Here is a 22104-nt window from a genome sequence, read left to right on the forward strand (position 1 = left end):
AGGGCTCCTGGGGGGGGGGGGGGGGGGCATGTGTGCCGCAGTAGGCGCACTCGTGCCCCCATTAGCCAGCGGGCAAGCTGACTCACGGGGCGCCGGGCACCCGTGATCACTCCCCGTGGAGAGAGAACGACGGTCTACTGTTGTCAACACAGCAGAGCGTTGTTCTCTCAGGAATCGGCACAGAGCGCCTGTGATCCTCCTATTTAGGAACACAGGTCTCTGTGCTAATTCCACAAGCCCATCCTCCTCACAGTTAGAAAACACTCCCTAGGCATACACTTAACCCTTTGATTGCCCCTGAGGGAGCATCAATAGTTTCATAAAACTATTAGATTGGCACCTTGACCTCTTCCGGACCGCCCCCCGCTTTTTTACTGCGGCAGTGCGCACTCCTGCGAAACCGACGTAGACATAAGTCAGTCGCGCGCCTGCAGCTAGGGGGCGAGCATGCGGCGGCGCGCTCCCGCCCCCACTCGTCAGCGGGGAAGCCGATGCATGGGGCAGGCAGCTCTGATTGCCACCTGATACCCACGATCGTTCCCCACTGAGATAGAACGGTCAGCTGTTGTAAACACAGCTGACTGTTCTTCTCTGTGGAATGATCACAGATCTCCTATGATTCTTCTATATAGGATCACAGGTCTCTATGATCATTTCACAAGCCACGCCCCCCCCCCACACAGTTAAAATCACTCCCCTAGGCTCACATTTAACCCCTTGATCACCCACAATGTTAACCCCTTCCCTGTCAGTGTCATTATTACAGTAACAGTGCAATTTTATTGGAGAGGGAGAGGTTAATGTATGCCTGGTGCTTACTAACGTGTGTGGGGGGAGGTGGCTAAGTGACACAGGGACAGATCGCAGGTTCAGCTATGCTGAACCCTGCAATCTGTCACTTTTTGTCACTTAGGAGATCCGCCCGCTCTGTTTACACAAGCGGGTGGATCTCCAGACTCGATTCCCCGACGATCGGGGAAGAGCAGCGGCGATCGCCGCCGCTCCTCCCCTGACCCGACTCCCACTGTGATTGAATACAGCGAGAGCGAGCCTCCGGCGCCGCCCACAAGGGGAGGAGTCCAGCGACGTAGGACTACGTCGCTGGACGGGAACTAACCACTTTGCCGCAGTAGAGCTCCAGTGAGCGGTCGGCAAGTGGTTAAAAAGTGCATTTTATATACAACTATATAGATCAGACCAAAATGAGGGACAAATGAGAAGGAAAAAGGGACAGAGAGGGACTTTGTTACAAATCAGGGACTGTCCCTGGAAATCAGGGACAGTTGGGGGCTATGTACACATTGCGAACCCTGTTAGCAGGCTCAGTAAGGCTTCTTGCACACTGCAGCTTAAAAAAAAAAAGCTCAATACAGCTTCTTTTTTTTTTTTTTTTTTCTGAGCTAAAATCCAGCCCATTCATTGTAATGTGCCTATTCATACAGACGTGTAAATGAGCGCCTTGCATTTTTAAGTAAGAACAAAATAGAAAAATCTGCATTTTTGGACATTAATTTACGCCTAATTTTTTTTTTTATATAGTTACATAGTTAATGAGGTTGAAAAAAGACATCAGTCCATCCAGTTCAGCCTATGATGTGTGTGTGTGTGTGTGTGTGTGTGTGTGTTTGCTGTTAACCGTACATTGTATACCCCTGTATGTTGTACATTGTATATACCCCTGTATGTTGTACATTGTATACCCCTGTATGTTGTACATTGTATACCCCTGTATGTTGTACATTGTATATACCCCTGTATGTTGTACATTGTATATACCCCTGTATGTTGTACATTGTATATACCCCTGTATGTTGTACATTGTATATACCCCTGTATGTTGTACATTGTATACCCCTGTATGTTGTACATTGTATACCCCTGTATGTTGTACATTGTATATACCCCTGTATGTTGTACATTGTATATACCCCTGTATGTTGTACATTGTATATACCCCTGTATGTTGTACATTGTATATACCCCTGTATGTTGTACATTGTATATACCCCTGTATGTTGTACATTGTATACCCCTGTATGTTGTACATTGTATACCCCTGTATGTTGTACATTGTATACCCCTGTATGTTGTACATTGTATACCCCTGTATGTTGTGGTCTTTAAGGTGCTCATCTAATAGTTTTTTGAAACTATCGATGCTCCCTGCTGATACCACTGCTTGTGGAAGAGAATTCCACATCCTTACCGCTCTTACAGTGAAGAACCCCCTGCGTATTTTAATGTTAAACCGCCTTTCCTCTAGTTTTAGTGAGTGGCCACGTGTCTTATTGTATTCCCCTTACTCTGAATAGGTTTTTCCTTATGCTAGTACAGTATTTGTACATTGATATCATATCCCCCCTCAATCGTCTCTTCTCCAGAGAGAATAAGTTCAGTGCTTGTAGTCTTTCCTCATAGCTGATGCCCTCCATTCCCCTAATTATTTTTGTTGCCCTTCTCTGGACTAATGCGTTCAAATATGTGCGATTGCGAACATATGAACGCAAATGAACATACTGTTGATCTGAAAAATGTTAATTTGCATATTTTACAAGAATGCGAGAATACATTTTCCGCGAAAAGAAGCAAACTTGCACGAACGCATATGCGCAAAAATGCACACGAATGCGCGAAAATGTGTGCATTTCAATAAGACAAATATGCCTGAAATTTATGGCTGAATAAGGAGAAGCTCAAACAGGAGTATCGTGTGTAAGAGGCCTTAAGCAGTGCAAGCAGCAAAGCCGGCACCTTGAGTATTGCTATCGGTGGCTGCACTTTGAATATTTTTTTTTCCTATTATAATTACATATCAGGGCTGATAATTTCAGCGTTGCTTTCCGGCCTCAGAAACCTTCCACACTGACTTCCTGAATTCCGGCCTTTAGAATTCCAAAACGGTCTCCACCTTCTTTTGTCAGTGCCGTTTCCATCGTGTGTGTGGGGTTTTTTTTTTTCTTTAAATTGTGATTGAGGCCAGTAAACAGCAGGGTTGCATTTGTACCGCCACTAGAATATGTAACAATGTATCGTATTCCTTTCATGTCATCTGATTCCCCTTGGAATTTTTTTTTTTTTTTCTAGAGTGAGAGATGACCGTGGATTTCCTAGGTTTGTTAATCTCTGGGCAAGTTTAAATTTGTGCATTTATGTAGCAGCCAAGCAGTCCAACCCTCCTGTGTCTGAATGCATTACTAATCCTTAACCGCAGGAGAGCGCAGAGCATGAGCGGCTTCCCGACTGCTCAACAGATCATTGGAATCTTACATTTAAATTAGTTAAAGGGAAAGGCAAAGTGTTTTCACTGAGCAGTGTTTGATTTTATTTTTTTTATGGTTTGTTCCCATTTTAAGATGTTCGTGTATTTGTGTTATTATTATTATATTAAGAGTCGGTTCACACTAGCGCGACTTGTCAGCCTCACAAGTCGCGCTCCCTCGCAGTCCATTGACTGCTACAGGACCCGTTCTAATAGGAGCGACACAAGTCGCTCCGACTTAGAAAAAGGGTCCTGTACTACTTCGGGGCGACCTCGGAGCGACTTGCATAGACTTCCATTATGTGAAGTCCCTGCAAGTCGCTCCGAAGTCGTGGTGCATGGTAATGCACAAGTTGCCCCCAAAGTAGTAAGGAGTCGTGTCGCCTCAGTGTAAACCGACTCTTAAGGTCTGCGCAAACTGTTGGCACTATATAAATCTTGTATAATAATAATAATGTATTGGATTTATATAGCGCCAACAGTTTGTGCAGCGCATTACAATACAGTTCAATACAAAAGGAGGGCCCTGGTCATGGAGCTTACAATCTAAAGGAGTTTTTTTTTTTTTTTTTTAATGCCCTTGCCAGGCTGCACCAAGGGATCTTTCACACTGGTCAGTTTTTCTCTTACAAAAGCGGAAGAAAATACATGACCACTAGATCCTATGGAACTCTTCACACCAGTCAGTTGACTTATTAAAAGTCCTGCATGCTGCCTGTTCGGTGCAGTTTTAAAAACTGCACTAAAGACACCCCTCCCCATTTTGAAATGAATAAAAAAAGCATCAAAATATTTTTTTTTTTTTGGGCTATATATATATATATATATATATATATATATTATATATTGCCCAAAAAAAAAAAATTAAAGGAACACTTTGAAAACATATCAGATCTCAATGGGGAAGATCTCATGCTGGATATCTATACTGGTATGGACTGGGCAATGTGTTAGGATCTATACTGGTATGGACTGGGCAATGTGTTAGGATCTATACTGGTATGGACTGGGCAATGTGTTAGGATCTATACTGGTATGGACTGGGCAATGTGTTAGGATCTATACTGGTATGGACTGGGCAATGTGTTAGGATCTATACTGGTATGGACTGGGCAATGTGTTAGGATCTATACTGGTATGGACTGGGTAATGTGTTAGGATCTATACTGGTATGGACTGGGCAATGTGTTAGGATCTATACTGGTATGGACTGGGCAATGTGTTAGGATCTATACTGGTATGGACTGGGCAATGTGTTAGGATCTATACTGGTATGGACTGGGCAATGTGTTAGGATCTATACTGGTATGGACTGGGCAATGTGTTAGGAAGGAAAGGATGCTACATAGTTCGATGGAAATGCAAATTATCACCCTACAGAGGGCTAAACTCAGACACCCTGAAAATCAAAGTGGAAAAAACAATGCAGCAGGCAAGTCCATTTTGCTGAAATTTCATTGCAGCAATTCAAAAATAGTAGTCAGTAGTTTGTATGGCCCCCATGTGCTTGTATGCATGCCTGACAATGTCGGGGGCATGCTCCTAATGACATGACTGATGGTGTCCTGGGATATTTCCTCCCAGGTCTGGACCAGGGCACCAATGAGCTCCTGAACAGACTGAGGTGCAACCTGTTGGCATCGGATGGACCGAAACATAATGTCCCAGAGGTTTTCTATTGGATTTAGGTCAGGCGAGTGTGGGGGCCATTCAATGGTATCAATTCCTTCATCCTCCAGGAACTGGCTGTATACTCTCATCACATGAGGCCGGGCATTGTCATACACAAGATGGAACCCAAGACACACTGCACCAACATAGGGTCTGACAATGGGCCCAAGGATTTCATCCCGATATATAATGGCAGTCAGGGTGCCATTGCATAGCCTGTAGAGGTCTGTGCATCCCTCCATGGATATGCCTCCCTAGACCATCACTGACCCACCACCAAACTGGTCATGCTGAACGATGTTACAGGCAGCATAATGTTCTCCACTGCTTCTCCAGACCCTTTCATGTCTGTCACATGTGCTCAGGGTGAACCTGCTCTCATCTGTTAAAAGCACAGGGTGCCAGTGGCGGACCTTCCAATTCTGGTGTTCAATGGCAAATGCCAATCGAGCTCCACGGTGCCGGGCAGTGAGCACAGGGCCTCGGGCCACCCTCAATAGGTCTGTTTCTGATTGTTTGGTCAGAGACATTCACCCCAGTGTCCAGCTGGAGGTCATTTTGTAGGGCTCTGGCAGTGCTCATCCTGTTCCTCCGTGCACAAAGGAGCAAATACCGGTCCTGCTGATGGGTTACGGACCTTCTACGGCCTTGTCCAGATCCCCTAGAGTAACTCCCTGTCTCCTGGAATCTCCTCCATGCTACTGAGACTGTGCTGGGAGACACAGCAAACCTTTTGGCAATGCCACGTATTGATGTGCTATGCTGGAGGAGTTGGACTGCCTGTGAAACCTCCTATAGGGTCCAGGTATTGCCTCATACTACCAGTAGTGACACTGACCCTGCAAAATTTGTGAAAAACAGAAAAGAGTAGGGAAAAAAATGTCATGTCCTCCCTGTAAAACCATTCCTGTTTTGGAGGTTGTCACATTGTTGCCCATCTAGTACACTTGTTTCATTAATGCCAAAGCAGCTGAAACTGATTAACAACCCCCTCTGCTACTTAACTGACTAGATCAATATCCCAGGAGTTTATTTGATTTGATGCTGTTCTCTGGTTAAAAAGTGTTACATTTTTTTGAACAATGTGTGTATGTATGTGTACAGTATCTCACAAAAGTGAGTACATCCCTCACATTTTTGTAAATATTTTATTATATCTTTTCATGTGACAACACTGAAGAAATGACACTTTGCTACAATGTAAAGTAGTGAGTGTACAGCTTGTATAAGAGCCGGGTCACACAGGCGCGACCGCGACTCGGAGCGGCCGGCACGGACTTCATATCATTGAAGTCAATGCAGGTCGCTCCTGGTCGCCCCAAAGAAGCTCAGGACCCTTTTTCTAAGTCGGAGCGACTTGTGTCGCTCCTATTAGAACGAGTCCTGTGCTACTCTATGGCAGGCGACCCACGGCGACTTGTCAGGCGACCTGACAAGTCGCCCCAGTGTGAACGGGGTCTAACAGTGTAAATTTGCTTTCCCCTCAAAATATCTCAACACACAGCCACTAATGTCTAAACCGCTGTCAATAAAAGTGAGTACACCCCTAAGTGAAAATGTCCAAATTGGGCCCAATTAGCCATTTTCCCTCCCCGGTGTCATGCGACTAGTTAGTGTTACAAGATCTCAGGTGTGAATGGGGAGCAGGTGTGTTAAATTTGGTGTTATCGCTCTCACTCTCTCATACTGGTCACTGGTAGTTCAACATGGCACCTCATGGCAAAGAACTCTCTGAGGATCTGAAAAAAATAATTGTTGTTCTGCATAAAGATGATCCCTAGGCTATAAGAAGATTGCCAAGACCCTGAAACTGAGCTGCAGCACAGTGGCCAAGACCATACAGCGGTTTAACAGGACAGGTTCCACTCAGAATAGGCCTCATCATGGTCGACCAAAGAAGTTGAGTGCACGTGCTCAGCGTCATATCCAGAGGAGGACCCTTTTTTTTTTTTTTTTTTTTTTATCCTGTGTCTTTGAGTTGCACTGACATCCTTTTTTAAAGTGAATGGCTGCCTAATGCAGCTAGCCTCATTTTAATTAATTTTTTTCTGTTCCCCAGGGGGCAACGTACATGTAGTACTTTGCCCCATTGTCCTAGACACTGTCTAAGGCTAGATATGTGGTTGAACCGGGCAACCCTCTTCCCTCCATGGCCATCTTACAAAGCAGCTAGCAAGGAGGCGTCTGCTTTGACCAGCATGACAAAACCCCTTGCCCTTGCTTTCCTCATTGAAACCCTTGTCCCAGACAAGTGCTTGGAGATGGAGACAAGTGCAGTCTATCAAAGCAGCCCTCTTCTTGCTCGCTGCGTTGTCGGATGGTCATGGAAGGAAGAGGGGTGCCCTATCCAACCTCACAGCTAGCCTGAGACCGCATCTAAAAAGATGGGACAAAGTATTGCTTGTCATTAGCCCCTTGGGGAAAGGAACACATTAATAAAAATTTTAAAAATGTGAAGTTTACCCCTTTTTGACATTCTTGTACATTTGGGTGTGTTTTTAAAACGTTTTGAATACGGCTCCATTCCCAGCGTATAATATCCAGGCATTTTTTTGGGGCGTTTTTCTGGTATTTTTTGCCAGTGTTTGGAGGCAGGCATTGACATCTAACAAAAACGCTTGTAATCTGCCAAAAAAAAAAATAAGCTTATGTACTTTTTTGAGCTTCAGGTGACAAAAATCTCCTATGTGAACAGGGGCCATTTAAATGAATTGGATTTTGCTTGTTGGGCATTTTGAGACTTCAGAGATGAGCTGAATGATGCTCAGGTGTGAAACCGGGCCTAAGGGATTTATCACATTCTACGGAGCTTTGAATAATAGTTGAGTTTCCTACAGTTGGAATGGAATACATTTTATTTCTGGCAGGCTGCTGCTCAGAGTAATGAGGCCGGCCTCTATTGTACTGTTTGTGCTGTGCAGAGCGGTTTACCCGCACCAGGGGGTAATTGACCGTAAAGGCAGATCGCACTCATTGGATGAGAGGCGCTGACACCACATCTGTGCTCCGTTATACAGGATTTAATCAGCGCGGACACCCAGCGACGGAGCGTTTGAAAAGGCTTGTTGTTGGTGCCGTCCCAGGGGTCAGGTGCCAATTAAATGCTTCCTGACTGTATTGTGAGCTAAGCTTGCCTCCAATGCAGTGTCCATGCTCAGCATTACTAGCAAAGCCAAGATTTTTACCTTCTTAACTAAGTGCATTTACAGCGTATCTAATCCAAAGAACTAAAATGGAATATATTGCAGCTTGCCAGCCATTAGATATAGCGGTTGACTTAGTTATCTTTTTTTTTTTTCCTAAACTTTGCTACCCTATATTATCAGCTGGTGTTCCTGCCATTAACCCAGCTCCTGTCCTCCTGCCATTAACCCAGCTCCTGTCCTCCTGCCATTAACCCAGCTCCTGTCCTCCTGCCATTAACCCAGCTCCTGTCCTCCTGCCATTAACCCAGCTCCTGTCCTCCTGCCATTAACCCAGCTCCTGTCCTCCTGCCATTACCCAGCTCCTGTCCTCCTGCCATTAACCCAGCTCCTGTCCTCCTGCCATTAACCCAGCTCCTGTCCTCCTGCCATTAACCCAGCTCCTGTCCTCCTGCCATTAACCCAGCTCCTGTCCTCCTGCCATTAACCCAGCTCCTGTCCTCCTGCCATTAACCCAGCTCCTGTCCTCCTGCCATTAACCCAGCTCCTGTCCTCCTGCCATTAACCCAGCTCCTGTCCTCCTGCCATTAACCCAGCTCCTGCCCTCCTGCCATTAACCCAGCTCCTGCCCTCCTGCCATTAACCCAGCTCCTGCCCCCTGCCATTAACCCAGCTCCTGCCCCCCTGCCATTAACCAGCTCCTGCCCCCTGCCATTAACCCAGCTCCTGCCCTCCTGCCATTAACCCAGCTCCTGCCCTCCTGCCATTAACCCAGCTCCTGCCCTCCTGCCATTAACCCAGCTCCTGCCCTCCTGCCATTAACCCAGCTCCTGCCCTCCTGCCATTAACCCAGCTCCTGCCCTCCTGCCATTAACCCAGCTCCTGCCCTCCTGCCATTAACCCAGCTCCTGCCCTCCTGCCATTAACCCAGCTCCTGCCCTCCTGCCATTAACCCAGCTCCTGCCCTCCTGCCATTAACCCAGCTCCTGCCCTCCTGCCATTAACCCAGCTCCTGCCCCTCCTGCCATTAACCCAGCTCCTGCCCTCCTGCCATTAACCCAGCTCCTGTCCTCCTGCCATTAACCCAGCTCCTGTCCTCCTGCCATTAACCCAGCTCCTGTCCTCCTGCCATTAACCCAGCTCCTGTCCTCCTGCCATTAACCCAGCTCCTGTCCTCCTGCCATTAACCCAGCTCCTGTCCTCCTGCCATTAACCCAGCTCCTGTCCTCCTGCCATTAACCCAGCTCCTGTCCTCCTGCCACTAACCCAGCTCCTGTCCTCCTGCCACTAACCCAGCTCGCCTCGCCCTGCCACTAACCCACCTCCCGCCTTAACTCAGCTCCCGCCATTAACCCAACTGGCTTTTATCTAGACTCTGACCGAGGCTCTTTCTCTGGCAGGGCTCCCAGCTAAGCCTCGCTGGGACTGTGATGTCTTCCAAAATGGAGGACTCCTGAGGCTTCCCCTGTCTCTCTGCTCAGAGACAGAGCCCTCGACACGGGTCTCCTCCAGCAGGCTGGACTCTGGAATTCTAAACCCTGGCTACCAGATCATAGACTATTAATAGGCTCTCCAGCCACCTACTGGACACACCTGTCCAGGGATTAGCCAGAGACCCACAAATATTCAGGCTGCTTGTTCTCCTCCCCCTCCCAGTATGCTTCCATAACTCTCCAGAAGTCTGGGGAAATAGCAAAAAAAGCAGCGTGTAAGACACTGAATAGCCCAAAGCAATCAACCCCTGCACCTCTGCTTATAAACGAGCCAGCAAAATTTGCCTAGTAGCCCCCCCCCCCCCCGACCTTCCCTTTTTCTTACCTGATCCTGATCCGATCCAGATGCTGTCGCTGTCTTAATTGGACAGATTGATAGCAGCAGGAGTCAATCAAAAGCTGTGACACGGGGGGGGGGGGGGCAGGGCTGAGTTACACTGACTGAGTCAATGGACGCAGCAGCGGGAATCAGGAGTGAGACCGCACAGGTGCCCCCATGAATGATGAGGAGGAGCCTGGAGCACTGTGGTGGGGACCCCAGAAGAAAAGGATCAGGGGTGCTCTGTGCAAAAGCATTACACTTTACAATTGCTTTAAATCCCAGATAAACCTTGAAATTGGCTAAATAAATCCCAGGTGCTTGAAAACAAAAAATGTTCTTACGGTTTTGTTACTTTCTAAAGTAGCCACCTTCTATGTAGAAAAGCATGTTTCCTGCCAGCATATTGCAGAGTGGGGCCCTTGCCCTCTGTGAGTAAGCAGGGTTCTCAATGCAGAGGTCACTCACGCCCCCTGCTGAGACAGACCTTTTAGCTCTGCATTTTGTGGATCCTTTCATGGAGCAAACCACAAACTGTACAGGCTTTTCTTGGTCAACCTTCTGCAGTGGTTGTTTGACTTTTCTAAAGGTTTATGTAAGAACCTAGCTGCTAGGAGCCCTAAAATGCCCATAGATTTGACAGGGCACCACAGTAGGCTGGCGTAGAAGTCTTTATGCTGGGCCAGGGACTAAGCCGACACTGCTCACCACCAGCTAATAAAGGAACAAAAGCATTTGGGACTAATTTGCTGTCTGATTCGTTAGCTGGCAGTGAACCGTATTTGTGGCCATGCATGTACTTGGGGTCAACATCAGATCTGAACAGTTATATGTGGTGAATGGTATCTAATATCCGTGGGTACCTTTTTTTTTTAAAGCAAATTTGTCGCATCAAACAAATAACACATGTGACAGAGCTGTTCTAATAACGTTTGTTCTGTATTTTTTTGTAATATACTTTTTGTTTTCTCTCATTCAGCACCAAGGCCAACAACGTCCCTGCTCTTCTTGGCAACAAAATGTATAGATGACCGAAGGTCCGATGACGCTCCCAAGTGGTTGCTTCCATGGGGGAACGATCGCTGCAACAGCATCCGGACCTTCGATGAAGCAGCAAGTCGTCATATTGAAGCCAATGACATCATTTTTTCTGTCCATGTCCCTCATCAAGGCCAAGAGATGAGCCCCTGGTTCCAGTTTATGCTGATCATCTTACAGCTGGACATTGCCTTCAAGCTCAACAATTTTATCAGTACGAATCTTTTAACTCCTTTTAAATCTACTTGATCTGTTAAAGCAGGGGGTCTTCAAACTATGGCCCTCCAGTTGTTCAGGAACTACAATTCCCATCATACCTAGTCATCAGAGGCGTAACTAGAATCTTCAGGGCCCCGATGCAAGAAACCATGAAGGGCCCCCCAGACCCCTGGCCGGGGCCCTTCCCTTCAAGCCCGGGGCTCTTCCCACTGATCCTGGGGCTCTTTACTCTCGTTGCATGGCCCCGCAGCAGGATCCTTTCACAAGTTCTGCAGTGGGCCCCCTTCCTGCAATCTTGGGGCCTCCCCACAGTGGTGCAATGCCAGTGCCCGGTCGCAAGTGTGACCTTTGAGATCCTGGAAGTTCACCCACTGGTTTGCTACCGGGCCCCCTGGAGCATGGGGCCCGGTAGCGATTGCAACCCCTGCAACCCCTGTAGTTACGCCCCTGCTAGTCATGTCTATGAATGTCAGAGTTTTACAATGCCTCATTGGATGTGTAGTTCTGCAACAGCTGGAGGGCCGTAGTTTGAGGATACCTGTGTTAAAGTTTATGTCTAGCCAAAACAGTCAAAAACATTTTTTTTTTCTTTTCCTATCTGGGTCCCATTGGGAAGATTTCTCTTTTTACTTCCTGTGTAGGAGAGACACAAAAGGATGCAAGAGAAAAAATGTGCCAAAGGGAGAAGAACTTATTTTTTACATGTATTGAAAAAGGTGTCATCCAATTGAAAGGTTTCTCCTTACCTTCTGTTTTGTCAATGGTCACCAAGGCAAGATGATAAATCTCCCAGATGGGGCTAGTGTGATATTAAAAGAAAAAGAACCAAAATATATGTAGCACCCAGTGCTTGAAGTGGGCCGGTATGCACTACGCCACTTCCAAATATGGCTCTTGAGCATACCGCCACCTCTGCATGCACCTTAGCATACCAGTACACTCATTTTGGACATCTGCACCCTCAATTGCCCCCCCCCCCCCCTCCCAAGAATATTTCCCACTCCAGAGCCAGACCAGTCACCACCAGTGAATCCCCCTGCTCTGGAGTCCCAGCCCAGGCCAGGGGGGGTGCTCTGTGGGGACCCTGATGTGGGGTGTGGGGGGGGGGGGGCGACAAAATTTATAGGCTATAATAGAGTACCGGCACCTCCTTTTGGGCCACTTAAAGCACTGGTAGCACCCTACAGATAAGTGCTAGGTAAATGTATAGTGGGCCTTGTCTGCCTAACAGCAGGGTTGTGATTATCTAGCTAGGGTGTCATGGCTTCCAGATGTGCCTGCTGAGGGGGAGAAGTGTCCTCACTGGCTCCTGTGAGAGGCTTATCATAGGCAGAGTTTTATAAAGTACTCGAAACCCATACTTGAGTAAATGTACAGGTGCTCGATCAAAAAGTGACTTGAGTAGAAGTGGAAGTGCTCAATCAAAAAGTGACTTGAGTAGAAGTACTAAAGTATTCAACATTTTTTGTACTTAAGTATTGCAAGTAGTTTTTTTTTTTTTTAAATTTTGCTACTCAAGTACTGAAAGTAAAAGTACCAGTAGTTTTGAAAGAAAAATTGCTACTCAAGTACTGAAAGTAAAAGTACAAGTACTGTGTTATGTAGTTATTAAAGAAAGAAGTCAAAAGTTTGAACATCATATTGTTTTTTATTATTTCAAATGCAGCTTTTATTTATACATACAGTAGCATTTATTTTCCTATGCGCTGATAATACACATGAGCTTCATGAAACCTGCCATCTACTGTTCTGGCAGTGGTAATTTTTATAATTGGAACGAGTAACTATGCAGCACAAAAAAAAAATATCGGAGTAGAAGTATTGAAATCATTGAAAAAAATGTAGTGAAGTAAAAGTGGAAGTAGGAGAAAAAAATTCTACTCTAGGAAAGTACAGACACCGCCTTTCGGTACTCAAGTACAGTAGTGAAGTAGTTCTACTTAGTTACTATACATCTCTGATCATAGGGCAGTGTGGGAAGCCCAATCAGGGGACACATCCTAGCTTGCAACTACCCCAGAAGGAAGATTATGCTGCAAAGGATTCTGGGAGTGGGTATAAGTATGGAGGGAAGTGCGTGGCACGGTGTCTTTGGGGGGAGCCTCAGGAGGGAGAGTGCGGCTGTCTCTCCTCCTGTCCGAGGAAGGTGGATGTCTCGGGGTGTCGCCTGAGTGTCCAGAGAGAAAGCTGTGTTGAGCTGAGGGGATCCGGTGTGCCGAGAGCCTGCGGAGAGCGAGAGGAGTCCAGTCCCAGGAAAGCCTACACAGGTTGTGAGTACTGAGGATTGCCATTGGGGGTCTGCCTGAAGTTAGAGGGGACCACTCCGGAAGAGGTTCTGGGATCCAGTGTCAGCTAGCTGTAAAAGGGGGTACATAAGTCGGTGGACCCTGAAGAGTTCAAGGTAAAAGGGGGTACCTGTAGTTGGGCCCTGAAGTGTACAGAGTGTGTCAGTTAAAGTTACAGCCATACAGGATTCTACATCATACTACCTCAAGCCAGTCAGGGCGGGGGAAAGTATTCAGTGACTTTTACAGTACAACCGTGCCAAAGGTTCTACAGTTCTTAGTCCTGGATTTTCTGGACTACCAGTCGAGCACTTTATAGTTCTACAGAGTGTTCTCAGAGTTAGTGAGCTTTGGCTGGCGTCAAGGAAGCGCCAACTGACATTTCTCTGTCGCTCATTGACAGACGTAGTCCTCGTTGATTAATAACAACTCGGGTTATACTGCCCTCTACAGGAGTAGGACTAGACAGGAAAGAAAATGTTCTGGCCACACCCTAGGGGCAGTCCCAGAGGGTATATCCTCTCACTTCCTGCTACAGCAAATCAGTTTTTTTCTGTCTAGTTAGGAGTAAGGACCTAGATGCCTTGCTAGGATCTTCGGTCCTGGCAGGATTTTTTTCTTAGGTTTTTTTAGACAGCTTTTTTCTCCAGTGTTCCTGTGAGATCTTCAAGCAAGAAAGCTGGAACTGGGCGACGGGCTGGATGTTGAGATCCAGTGGTCACCCCAGTTCAGCCTACGAGCGCGTGCAGGCCATAGCTCCGCGCTGGGTCGGCCGCGACATAGTCCCACTGGACGGGGACTGACCCTGCGAGTTAAACGTCTCGCTTAAACGCCAATGACCATGAGTTACGGCGTCCGTATTGGTCGACAGCCCTCCCACCCCGGTGGAGAGGGGTACTGTCAGGAGTTGGCGCCCGCCTGGTTCCAGTATGGTGAGTAGTATGTTCCCCCTTTTCCCCCTGACGGGTTTGTGGTGAATGCGGGCCCCTCTCTGAAATGGTAAGGATGGGTCTCCCCTCTATCCTATAACATGTCACAGATCCCCCTATTTGAGTGTGATTTTTGTGAACAAGAAACCAGGAGGCTTGGTTTGGGAGCTGACAATCTAATGTCATTTCAAAACTGTAAAGATGACTGAAGTCAGTGGCAGTACTAGAATATTACTGTGGTAGCATAGGTATCCTACCTGTCAGAGGTGTTCTCAGGGCGATGTCTATGCATGAATAACTGCAGTCCAGATCGCATTCCTCCAGCAAGGGCAGGCTGCCTTCCGACGGGGGTCCGGTACCGCCGGCCAGGCTGATCACCATCCAGGGTGAAGTTTGAGGGGCCGATGCACTCCCGCAGGCCGCTAGGCCGAATACAGCAGGCCGCTGCTATGCCGCCGCTATCCTAACAGGCCGCCGCCATTGTCTTGCAGAGCACACGAGGCCGCCATATTGGCGTAGCCTCGTGTCTCCAGCATGGGGGCGGCCATGTTTGAGGTGACCAAACACCTCGTGGAGCCAGGGGGAGGCGCCAGAAGGCGTGTTAAGGGGCGGAGCCGCCTCCTTTACCCAGGAAAAAGGGCCAAAGACTTCCTGTCTGTAACAGGACAGCACTGAGAAAGCTGATGAAAACTTCTGTGCATCAGGGATGAGCCTTGGGGTCTCTCTCTCTCTGTGGGGTCCAAAAAGGCAGGTAACACTGAGGGGCGCTGTTGCGACTGGGGGATACAAAAAAAAGAAAAAAGTTTTTTTTTTACTTTGTCATTTTTTGTCGCTGGCAAATGTCTTGTATAATCATTGACCCTGCCGCATAGGTATCCCCACCTGATCCCCTCAAGGTGGCCGCAGGACCCTCCAGTACCCCACTTGTTTTTAATGCATCGGCAGTTTTGGAGTCTTTGGTATCCCGGGTGGAGGTGGCCTGTCAGGGACGGGGGTCAAGAAGCGACCCCCGCCTACCCCTATTTTTTATCTGATAATTCAGATACGGATTCGGAGCTGGTCAATGCAGCTGCAGGTCCCTCTTATGGGGCTGTTGTCTCAGGTAATGTCTCCTCAACAGTGAGGAGAACGTTTCTGCCTCCGCCATAGCACAAGAGTGGTGGATGCACTAGTTGTGTCCGTCCGGGAAACCTTTAGTCTTGAGGTTACACCGGCAGAGGTAGCTGAGACTGAAATTCTTTTTTGGTACTTGTTAGCCTACCAAAAGGGCGAAGGATTTTCCTTTACCCAAATGGGGTCGTTTTGAAACGAACCCCTGTTATTTCCTAACGCATGGCTAGGCGCTATCCGTTTGAGGAATCCCTCTTTAAAGGATAGACGGTACCACCTGCTGTCTTGCCACAGACTGTTAGGATAAAGAGGACCTCGTAACCAACGAGGACCTTCCCTTTCTGCTCATAAAGAGTTTGTTCGTTCCGCGAGGGCGGGCGATAAGGCGAAACCCTCCAAAGCCCCTTCAGAGGGATTTTCAAAGGGCGCTGGTCGGCCAAATCAAAAAGTCCGGCTCAGCCAAGCCTGAAGAATACAGCCTGATGCGCCCCTACCCATCTCTGGGGTGGGGGGATGTCTTCACCGGTTTCCGGATCCATGGCTTCCCAGAACCCCGGACTAAGGGGTTTGCGAGGTCAGACGGTCAGGATACAGGATCGAGTTTCGATCACTTCCACCGGTACGATTCTTCCCTTCTAACATTGAACGGTTTCAGGGGTTCTATTCGAACCTGTTCACAATGCCCAGGAAAGAGGGCAAGGTGCGTCCAATTCTGGACTTGGGGAAAGATGGAGTCCATCCGAACAGTGGTGGCCTCCCTGCATCAGGGGGAGTTCCTGGCGTCCATAGACATTTAGGATGCCTATCCTTATATCCCCATCATCGCAGGACATCAGCGTTTTCTTTGCGTTCCCAAAGATCATCCCTGGTTCCCACCAGGAGACTGAACTATCTGGGCCTAATGTTGGATACATCCTGGGCAAGAAAGTTTCTCCTTGCGGAGAAACTCCAGAAGGTTCAGTCAACGATTCGGATGTTGCTGTCCGTCAATTGGCTGGGACTGATGGTGGCCTTCTTAGAGGCAGTACCATATACCCAGTCTCATACCCGAATTCTCCTGAAGGAGATTTTTTTCTAATGGAATCAGAATTCCGATTTCCTGGACAATCGGATCCGGTTGAGCGAGCGGACCAGGAAGTCTCCGATGCTCAACCAGGGGAAGTCATTCCTTCCGATAGCATCCAGGTTACCAATAGGGTATCGGAACTGAGAGCGATCAGATTTTGTCTGATTTACTGGACCGAGCAGCTCTAGAGCAGCCCGATTCGGATCCAATTGCACTATGCCACGGTCGTGACTTATGTCAAGAAAGGGGCACTTAGAGTGTCCTGGTGGCCATCGAAACGACTAGCATCTTTCATTGGACGGAACGGTTTGTTCCGGATCTCCCCGCAGTGTTCACTCCGGGGGTGGGAAATCGGCAGGCAGATTTTTCAGCCATCAGATTCTGGATCAAGGGGTATGGTCTCTTCATCCAGAGGTTTTTCACTAGCTGTCCCTTCATTGGGGCACCCCGGATGTGGAACTGTTGGCACCTTGGCTCAACAGGAAGGTGCGGAGGTTTGTAGCTCGCACCCGCGATCCTCTAGCGGACGCAGCAGTAACGCTGATCGCCCCGTGGGAGCAGTATCAGCTACGGCATGCCTTCCATCCTCTCAAGTTACTGCGGGAACTTCTTCGCAGGATAGAGGTGGAGGGAATTCCAGTTATTCTGGAAATTCCGGACTGACCTCGTCGAGCCTGGTACGCCGACTTGGTGAGGCTAGTCACGGACGCTTCTTGGAGACTTCCTCTCAGGGAGGATTTGCGGTCTCAGGTACCGATCTTCCATCTTGCTTCACAATCGCTGGCTTAATGGCCTGGCCATTGAGACCCAGGTACTGAAGGACAAGGGAGTGTCAGCTTCAGTTATTCCTACCTCTAGTTAAAGCAAGGAAAGCGACTTCCAGCACATGGAAGTCTTATATGGCGTGGTGTGAATCTTTTGGATTTCCCCCACATACCTATTCGGTGACCCGAATCTTGGTCTGTCTGCAACAAGGGGTTGAGCAGAAACTGTCCTTGAGCACTATCAAGGGTCAGGTTTCAGCGTTAGCAATCTTCTTTCAGAAACCTTTGGCTTCCTTGGTGCGGAATTTCATCCAGGGGGTGCGACATCTGGCTCCGCCAGTGCGCGCACCCTTACCGCCTGGGATCTTAATTTAGTGTGGTCGGTTCTTCAGAAACTTCTCTTTGAAGATATTAGGGAGATTCCCTTGCTTACATTATCCCAGAAGGTGGCCTTCTTGGTGGCCATTACTTCTGCACGCAGGGTGTCAGAACTGGCCGCATTATCTTGACGTTCCCCATTTCTGGTGGTTCATAGGGATAAGGTGGTTCTTCTTCCAGATCCATCCTTCCTTCCTAAGTGGTTTTCATTGTTTTCATCTGAATAAAATTATTGTGTTACCTTCCCCGTGTCCTAAGACTAGCCATCCTTGGGAGTTTGCATTAAACTCCTTGGATGGGGTTCAGAAGGATACACTTGACTACTACGAACTTGTTTTCGTAAGACGGACTCACTTTTTGTGATCACGGATAGCCCTTGAAGGGGGTTGCCCGTGTCTGCCGCGACCATATGTAGATGGACCAGTCAGACGGTGGTACAGGCTTATTCTATTAAGGGTCGGAATCCTCCGTTCCCTGTTAAGGCGCACTCTACTCGGGCGCCTAGTGTCTCCTGGGTCTTCCGCCATCAGGCGTCAGCGATCCAGGTTTTCAAGGCGATGACTTGATCTTCGGTTCATACCTTTACAACATTTTATAAAGTTGATGTGATGGCATCGTCAGATGCCTCTTTGGCCACAAGGTTCTGCAGGCCGCAATCTGAGGAGACTGTTGGTCTACCTCAAGGGTTTGTTGGGTGTTTCACTTAGGTCTCATCTTTTTACTCGATGAGTCCTTGATGCTTCTGGTTGGCTCCGGTTGGGCCTTCTGGATTTTGATTTCTGTTATCCCACCCCTCATTTGTGGTACTGCTTTGGGACGTCCCGAGTTGTTATTAATCAACGAGGACTACGTCTGTCAATGAGCGACAGAGAAAAATGGATTTTTGTAAAATCTTACCGTAAAATCCTTTTCTCCTAAGCTCATTGACAGACGTAGTACCCGCCCCTCTGTTTTTGAGTTGGGTTGGGTTAAATTCTCTAAACACTGCTTTGTGACATAACTGATTTGCTGTAGCAGGAAGTGAGAGGATATACCCTCTGGGACTGCCCCTAGGGTGTGGCCAGAACGTTTTCTTTCCTGTCTAGTCCTACTCCTGTAGAGGGCAGTATAACCCGAGTTGTTATTAATCAACGAGGACTATGTCTGTCAATGAGCTTAAGAGAAAAGGATTTTACGGTAAGATTTTACAAAAATCCATTTTTTTCAGAAGCAAAGTGTAATTAGGTGGAGTCTAAAGGAGTATCCCACTCATTCCCTTCTCCCATCCCCTTTAATTCAATAAAAACCACAAACAAAGATGCCACAGTTGTCGCTGCTTCTCTGCTTTTCTCACACCCAGGGTCGCAGCTCACATGGGCTGGAGAGATTACCGGTACTGATGGCAGACCCACATCAGGCCATAGGCCTGGAAAACTTGCTACATATAGATACCTAAAAAGAGGCTTTTCAATTATCTTTTTTATTAGCCTCTTAGGACAGCAGTCATTGACACAAGGCCTTAGGAGGGATGGTTTGGCATTTTGGCCTCTTTCACGTCAGAATTTGAACTGGTCATCAAGGATCAGACTTCCATGACAACCACACAGGATGCCCTCTCTTTGTGACCAGCCATGTTGTTGGTTGGTCGGTGTGGTAGATGCATAGATCACCTGTGAGGTCATTAGAAGGGTTGGCTGAGTTCTCTGTCTAGCACAGTCTTTCTCAACCTTTTAAACACAGAGGAACCCTTAAAATAACTGTCTGTTCACAGGGAATCCCTGCTAAAAATGACTACATTTACAACGTGTGATACATTTGTTTTATATTCACTGGAAAGAATTGTTCTTTACACTTGTGGTCGTTTGAAAGAATCACCCCATTACAGATAGCTAAAAAGATTAGTGGTGTCAATGGGAACTTATCTGAGAGGTTTAAATTGCTCATTGCTCAAGGATCCCTGGTCTAGCAGTATGATCCTTGGAAGACAATATGCAAGATCTATAGAAATCCATTTGTGAAGTGACTATCCTCACTCCCCTATCCCTGATGAAACAAGGGGTATTTATTGCATACCAAGGCTCACCTCTACCTGCTCTGCTGTTCAGTCCTCCTTGTTGGTCCTTAGTATGGTGGATGACCAGTAAGCATTCTTGGGAAGTAGAAGGGGCAGTTCCAAGTTTTACTTGGTTGTCTAGAACAGAGATCTCCATAATTAGAGATTATTATGTTCTGTAGCACACCCACATATTGGAAAAAACAAGCCTCCATCCCAAAATTGTACAAAAATACTTTACATAGCGTTTGCGGGACTTTAAATGAGGCAAATTGATCCTTGATCATATGAAATAAACATTTTAATATTTTAACAAAATGGACCATTTATGGCCTCCCATTGTAACAACTGGATTATACACCAGTAGGAAAGGTTTACTTCAATTTAAGATAAATTAATATACAAAAGATATTAATGATTATACATTTCATGGCAAACAACATAATTTAACATAGGACAGATTGCAATTAAAACAGGTAGGTATAAGAAGAGCTGACATGTGAGGGAATTCATTCCTGCATCGCACATAATATATATTAGATGGTACCAGAGATGTATAGTAACTAAGTAGAACTACTTCACTACTGTACTTAAGTACCGACAGGCGGTATCTGTACTTTCCTAGAGTATAATTATTTTCTCCTACTTCCACTTTTACTTCACTACATTTTTTCGATGATTTCAATACTTCTACTCCGATATTTTTTTTTTTTGTGCTGCATAGTTACTCGTTACTATTATAAAAATTACCACTGCCAGAACAGCATACGAAAATAAATGCTACTGTATGTATAAATAAAAGCTGCATTTGAAATAATAAACAATATGATGTTCAAACTTTTGACTTCTTTCTTTAAAATCTACATAACACAGTACTTGTACTTTTACTTTCAGTACTTGAGTAGCAAAATTTAAAAAAAAACTACTTGCAATACTTAGGGCTCTTTCACACGGTCCGCCTCCGTAGGCGGATCCGTATTGCTCAGCGGGGATCGATCCGCGATCCCCGCTGAGCCGGGCGGATGACAGCTCAGTCTCTGCTTGCAGTGCGGAGAGGGAGGTGTCTCAGCCCCCGCTGCCCTCTATGGGGGATCTGATGAGAGCGCTTGTCCTCTCTCATCAGATCCGATCCGATTACTGAACGGATGGAAAAATATGGTTTCCATCCGTCCAGATTTCACGGACAGGATCGGATGCGGATGGCAGCGGGTGTCAGCGGAGGTGTCTCCGCTGACACCCGCTGCCCCATAGAGCTGCATGGAGGATCCGATCAGATCCGCCTAAAAAACTGACAGGCGGATCTGATCGGATCGCCCGTGTGAAAGAGCCCTTAAGTACAAAAAAGGTTGAATACTTTAGTACTTCTACTCAAGTCACTTTTTGATTGAGCACTTGTACTTTTACTCAAGTATGGGTTTCGAGTACTTTACTTTATACAACTCTGGATGATACATAGTGTTGTTGGCATCTGATATGGCATTCAAAAGCATGATATCTTGGCATCCATATAACTCAATGCATTTTGTGGTACTGTACCCACTTCGTCAGAAGTAAGATGCAATAAAGATATCTAAAAATATATAATAGAAGAATATTAAAAAAGATTCCCCATGCCACAGGGGATGGCAATAGCTCCCTAATAATTAGATAAAGAAACAAAAATATATAGGATAAAATATTTACCTACAGGTCAGCTCAGAAAAGCAACGAGCTTCAGGGAGAGGAATGGGGGGCGTCAAGCATATGTCTCACCCGGGGCTGAGGTGGGAGATACCAGCCCCAGCCACAGAGAAACAAGCCAAGGACAGGCCAGGTCTGTGAGAAGCCATTTCCCAATTTATGATATGTAGAAACTAGTATCTCCATACTTTCTAAACAAACGACCAGTTCACTGTCCTTTTGGGCTGTACGGGGGCCAGACTGTGGCTGGTGGGAGTAGATAATGCACTGCCATCAAGGTGAGTAAGGATTACCCCATCATTTGTTTTAATGGAAGGAATAGTGTCACATTGTTGGTATCCGTTGGAGGTATAGCTCCCCATTGCTGGTGTCATTTGGAGAAATAGTGCCCCCGTCATTGGTGTCAAGGGCGAGGAATAGCAAACCCCATTGTTGATATCCAAGGCAGGAATACAGTAAACCCCCCTCCATTGCGGGGGTTACGTTCCGGACCCAGCCGCGAAAAGTGAAAATCCGCGAAATAGAAAAACCCTATTAAAATGCATTGTAGGCATGTTTTTTTTACTGTCACTGTACGTGTAAAAGCATTTTAAGGTCTTTAAACACACTTTTAAAACAATAGAAACTCATTTAAACACATAAAAGATACTGAGAGACCGAGCAAGAGCTATGGAAAACACAAAAATATTTCATTTTTAATGATTTATATAGTAAAATA

At 46.8% G+C, this 22104-nt stretch overlaps 1 protein-coding gene across 2 annotated transcripts in view; it reads left to right on the forward strand.

The window, feature by feature from the left end:
• WLS (Wnt ligand secretion mediator) overlaps positions 1 to 22104 on the forward strand; it is a 108953-nt gene that overhangs the window by 23331 nt on the left and 63518 nt on the right. For both annotated transcript variants that reach the window (XM_082266491.1, XM_082266492.1), the window contains exon 2: positions 10865 to 11137. In XM_082266491.1, the coding sequence (XP_082122617.1) occupies positions 10865 to 11137 (273 nt within the window). The remainder of the gene's footprint in view (positions 1 to 10864; positions 11138 to 22104) is intronic.

The sequence above is a fragment of the Pelophylax lessonae genome (genome assembly GCF_965119305.1).
Source record: "Pelophylax lessonae genome assembly, chromosome: 8".
Lineage (NCBI taxonomy): Eukaryota > Metazoa > Chordata > Amphibia > Anura > Ranidae > Pelophylax > Pelophylax lessonae.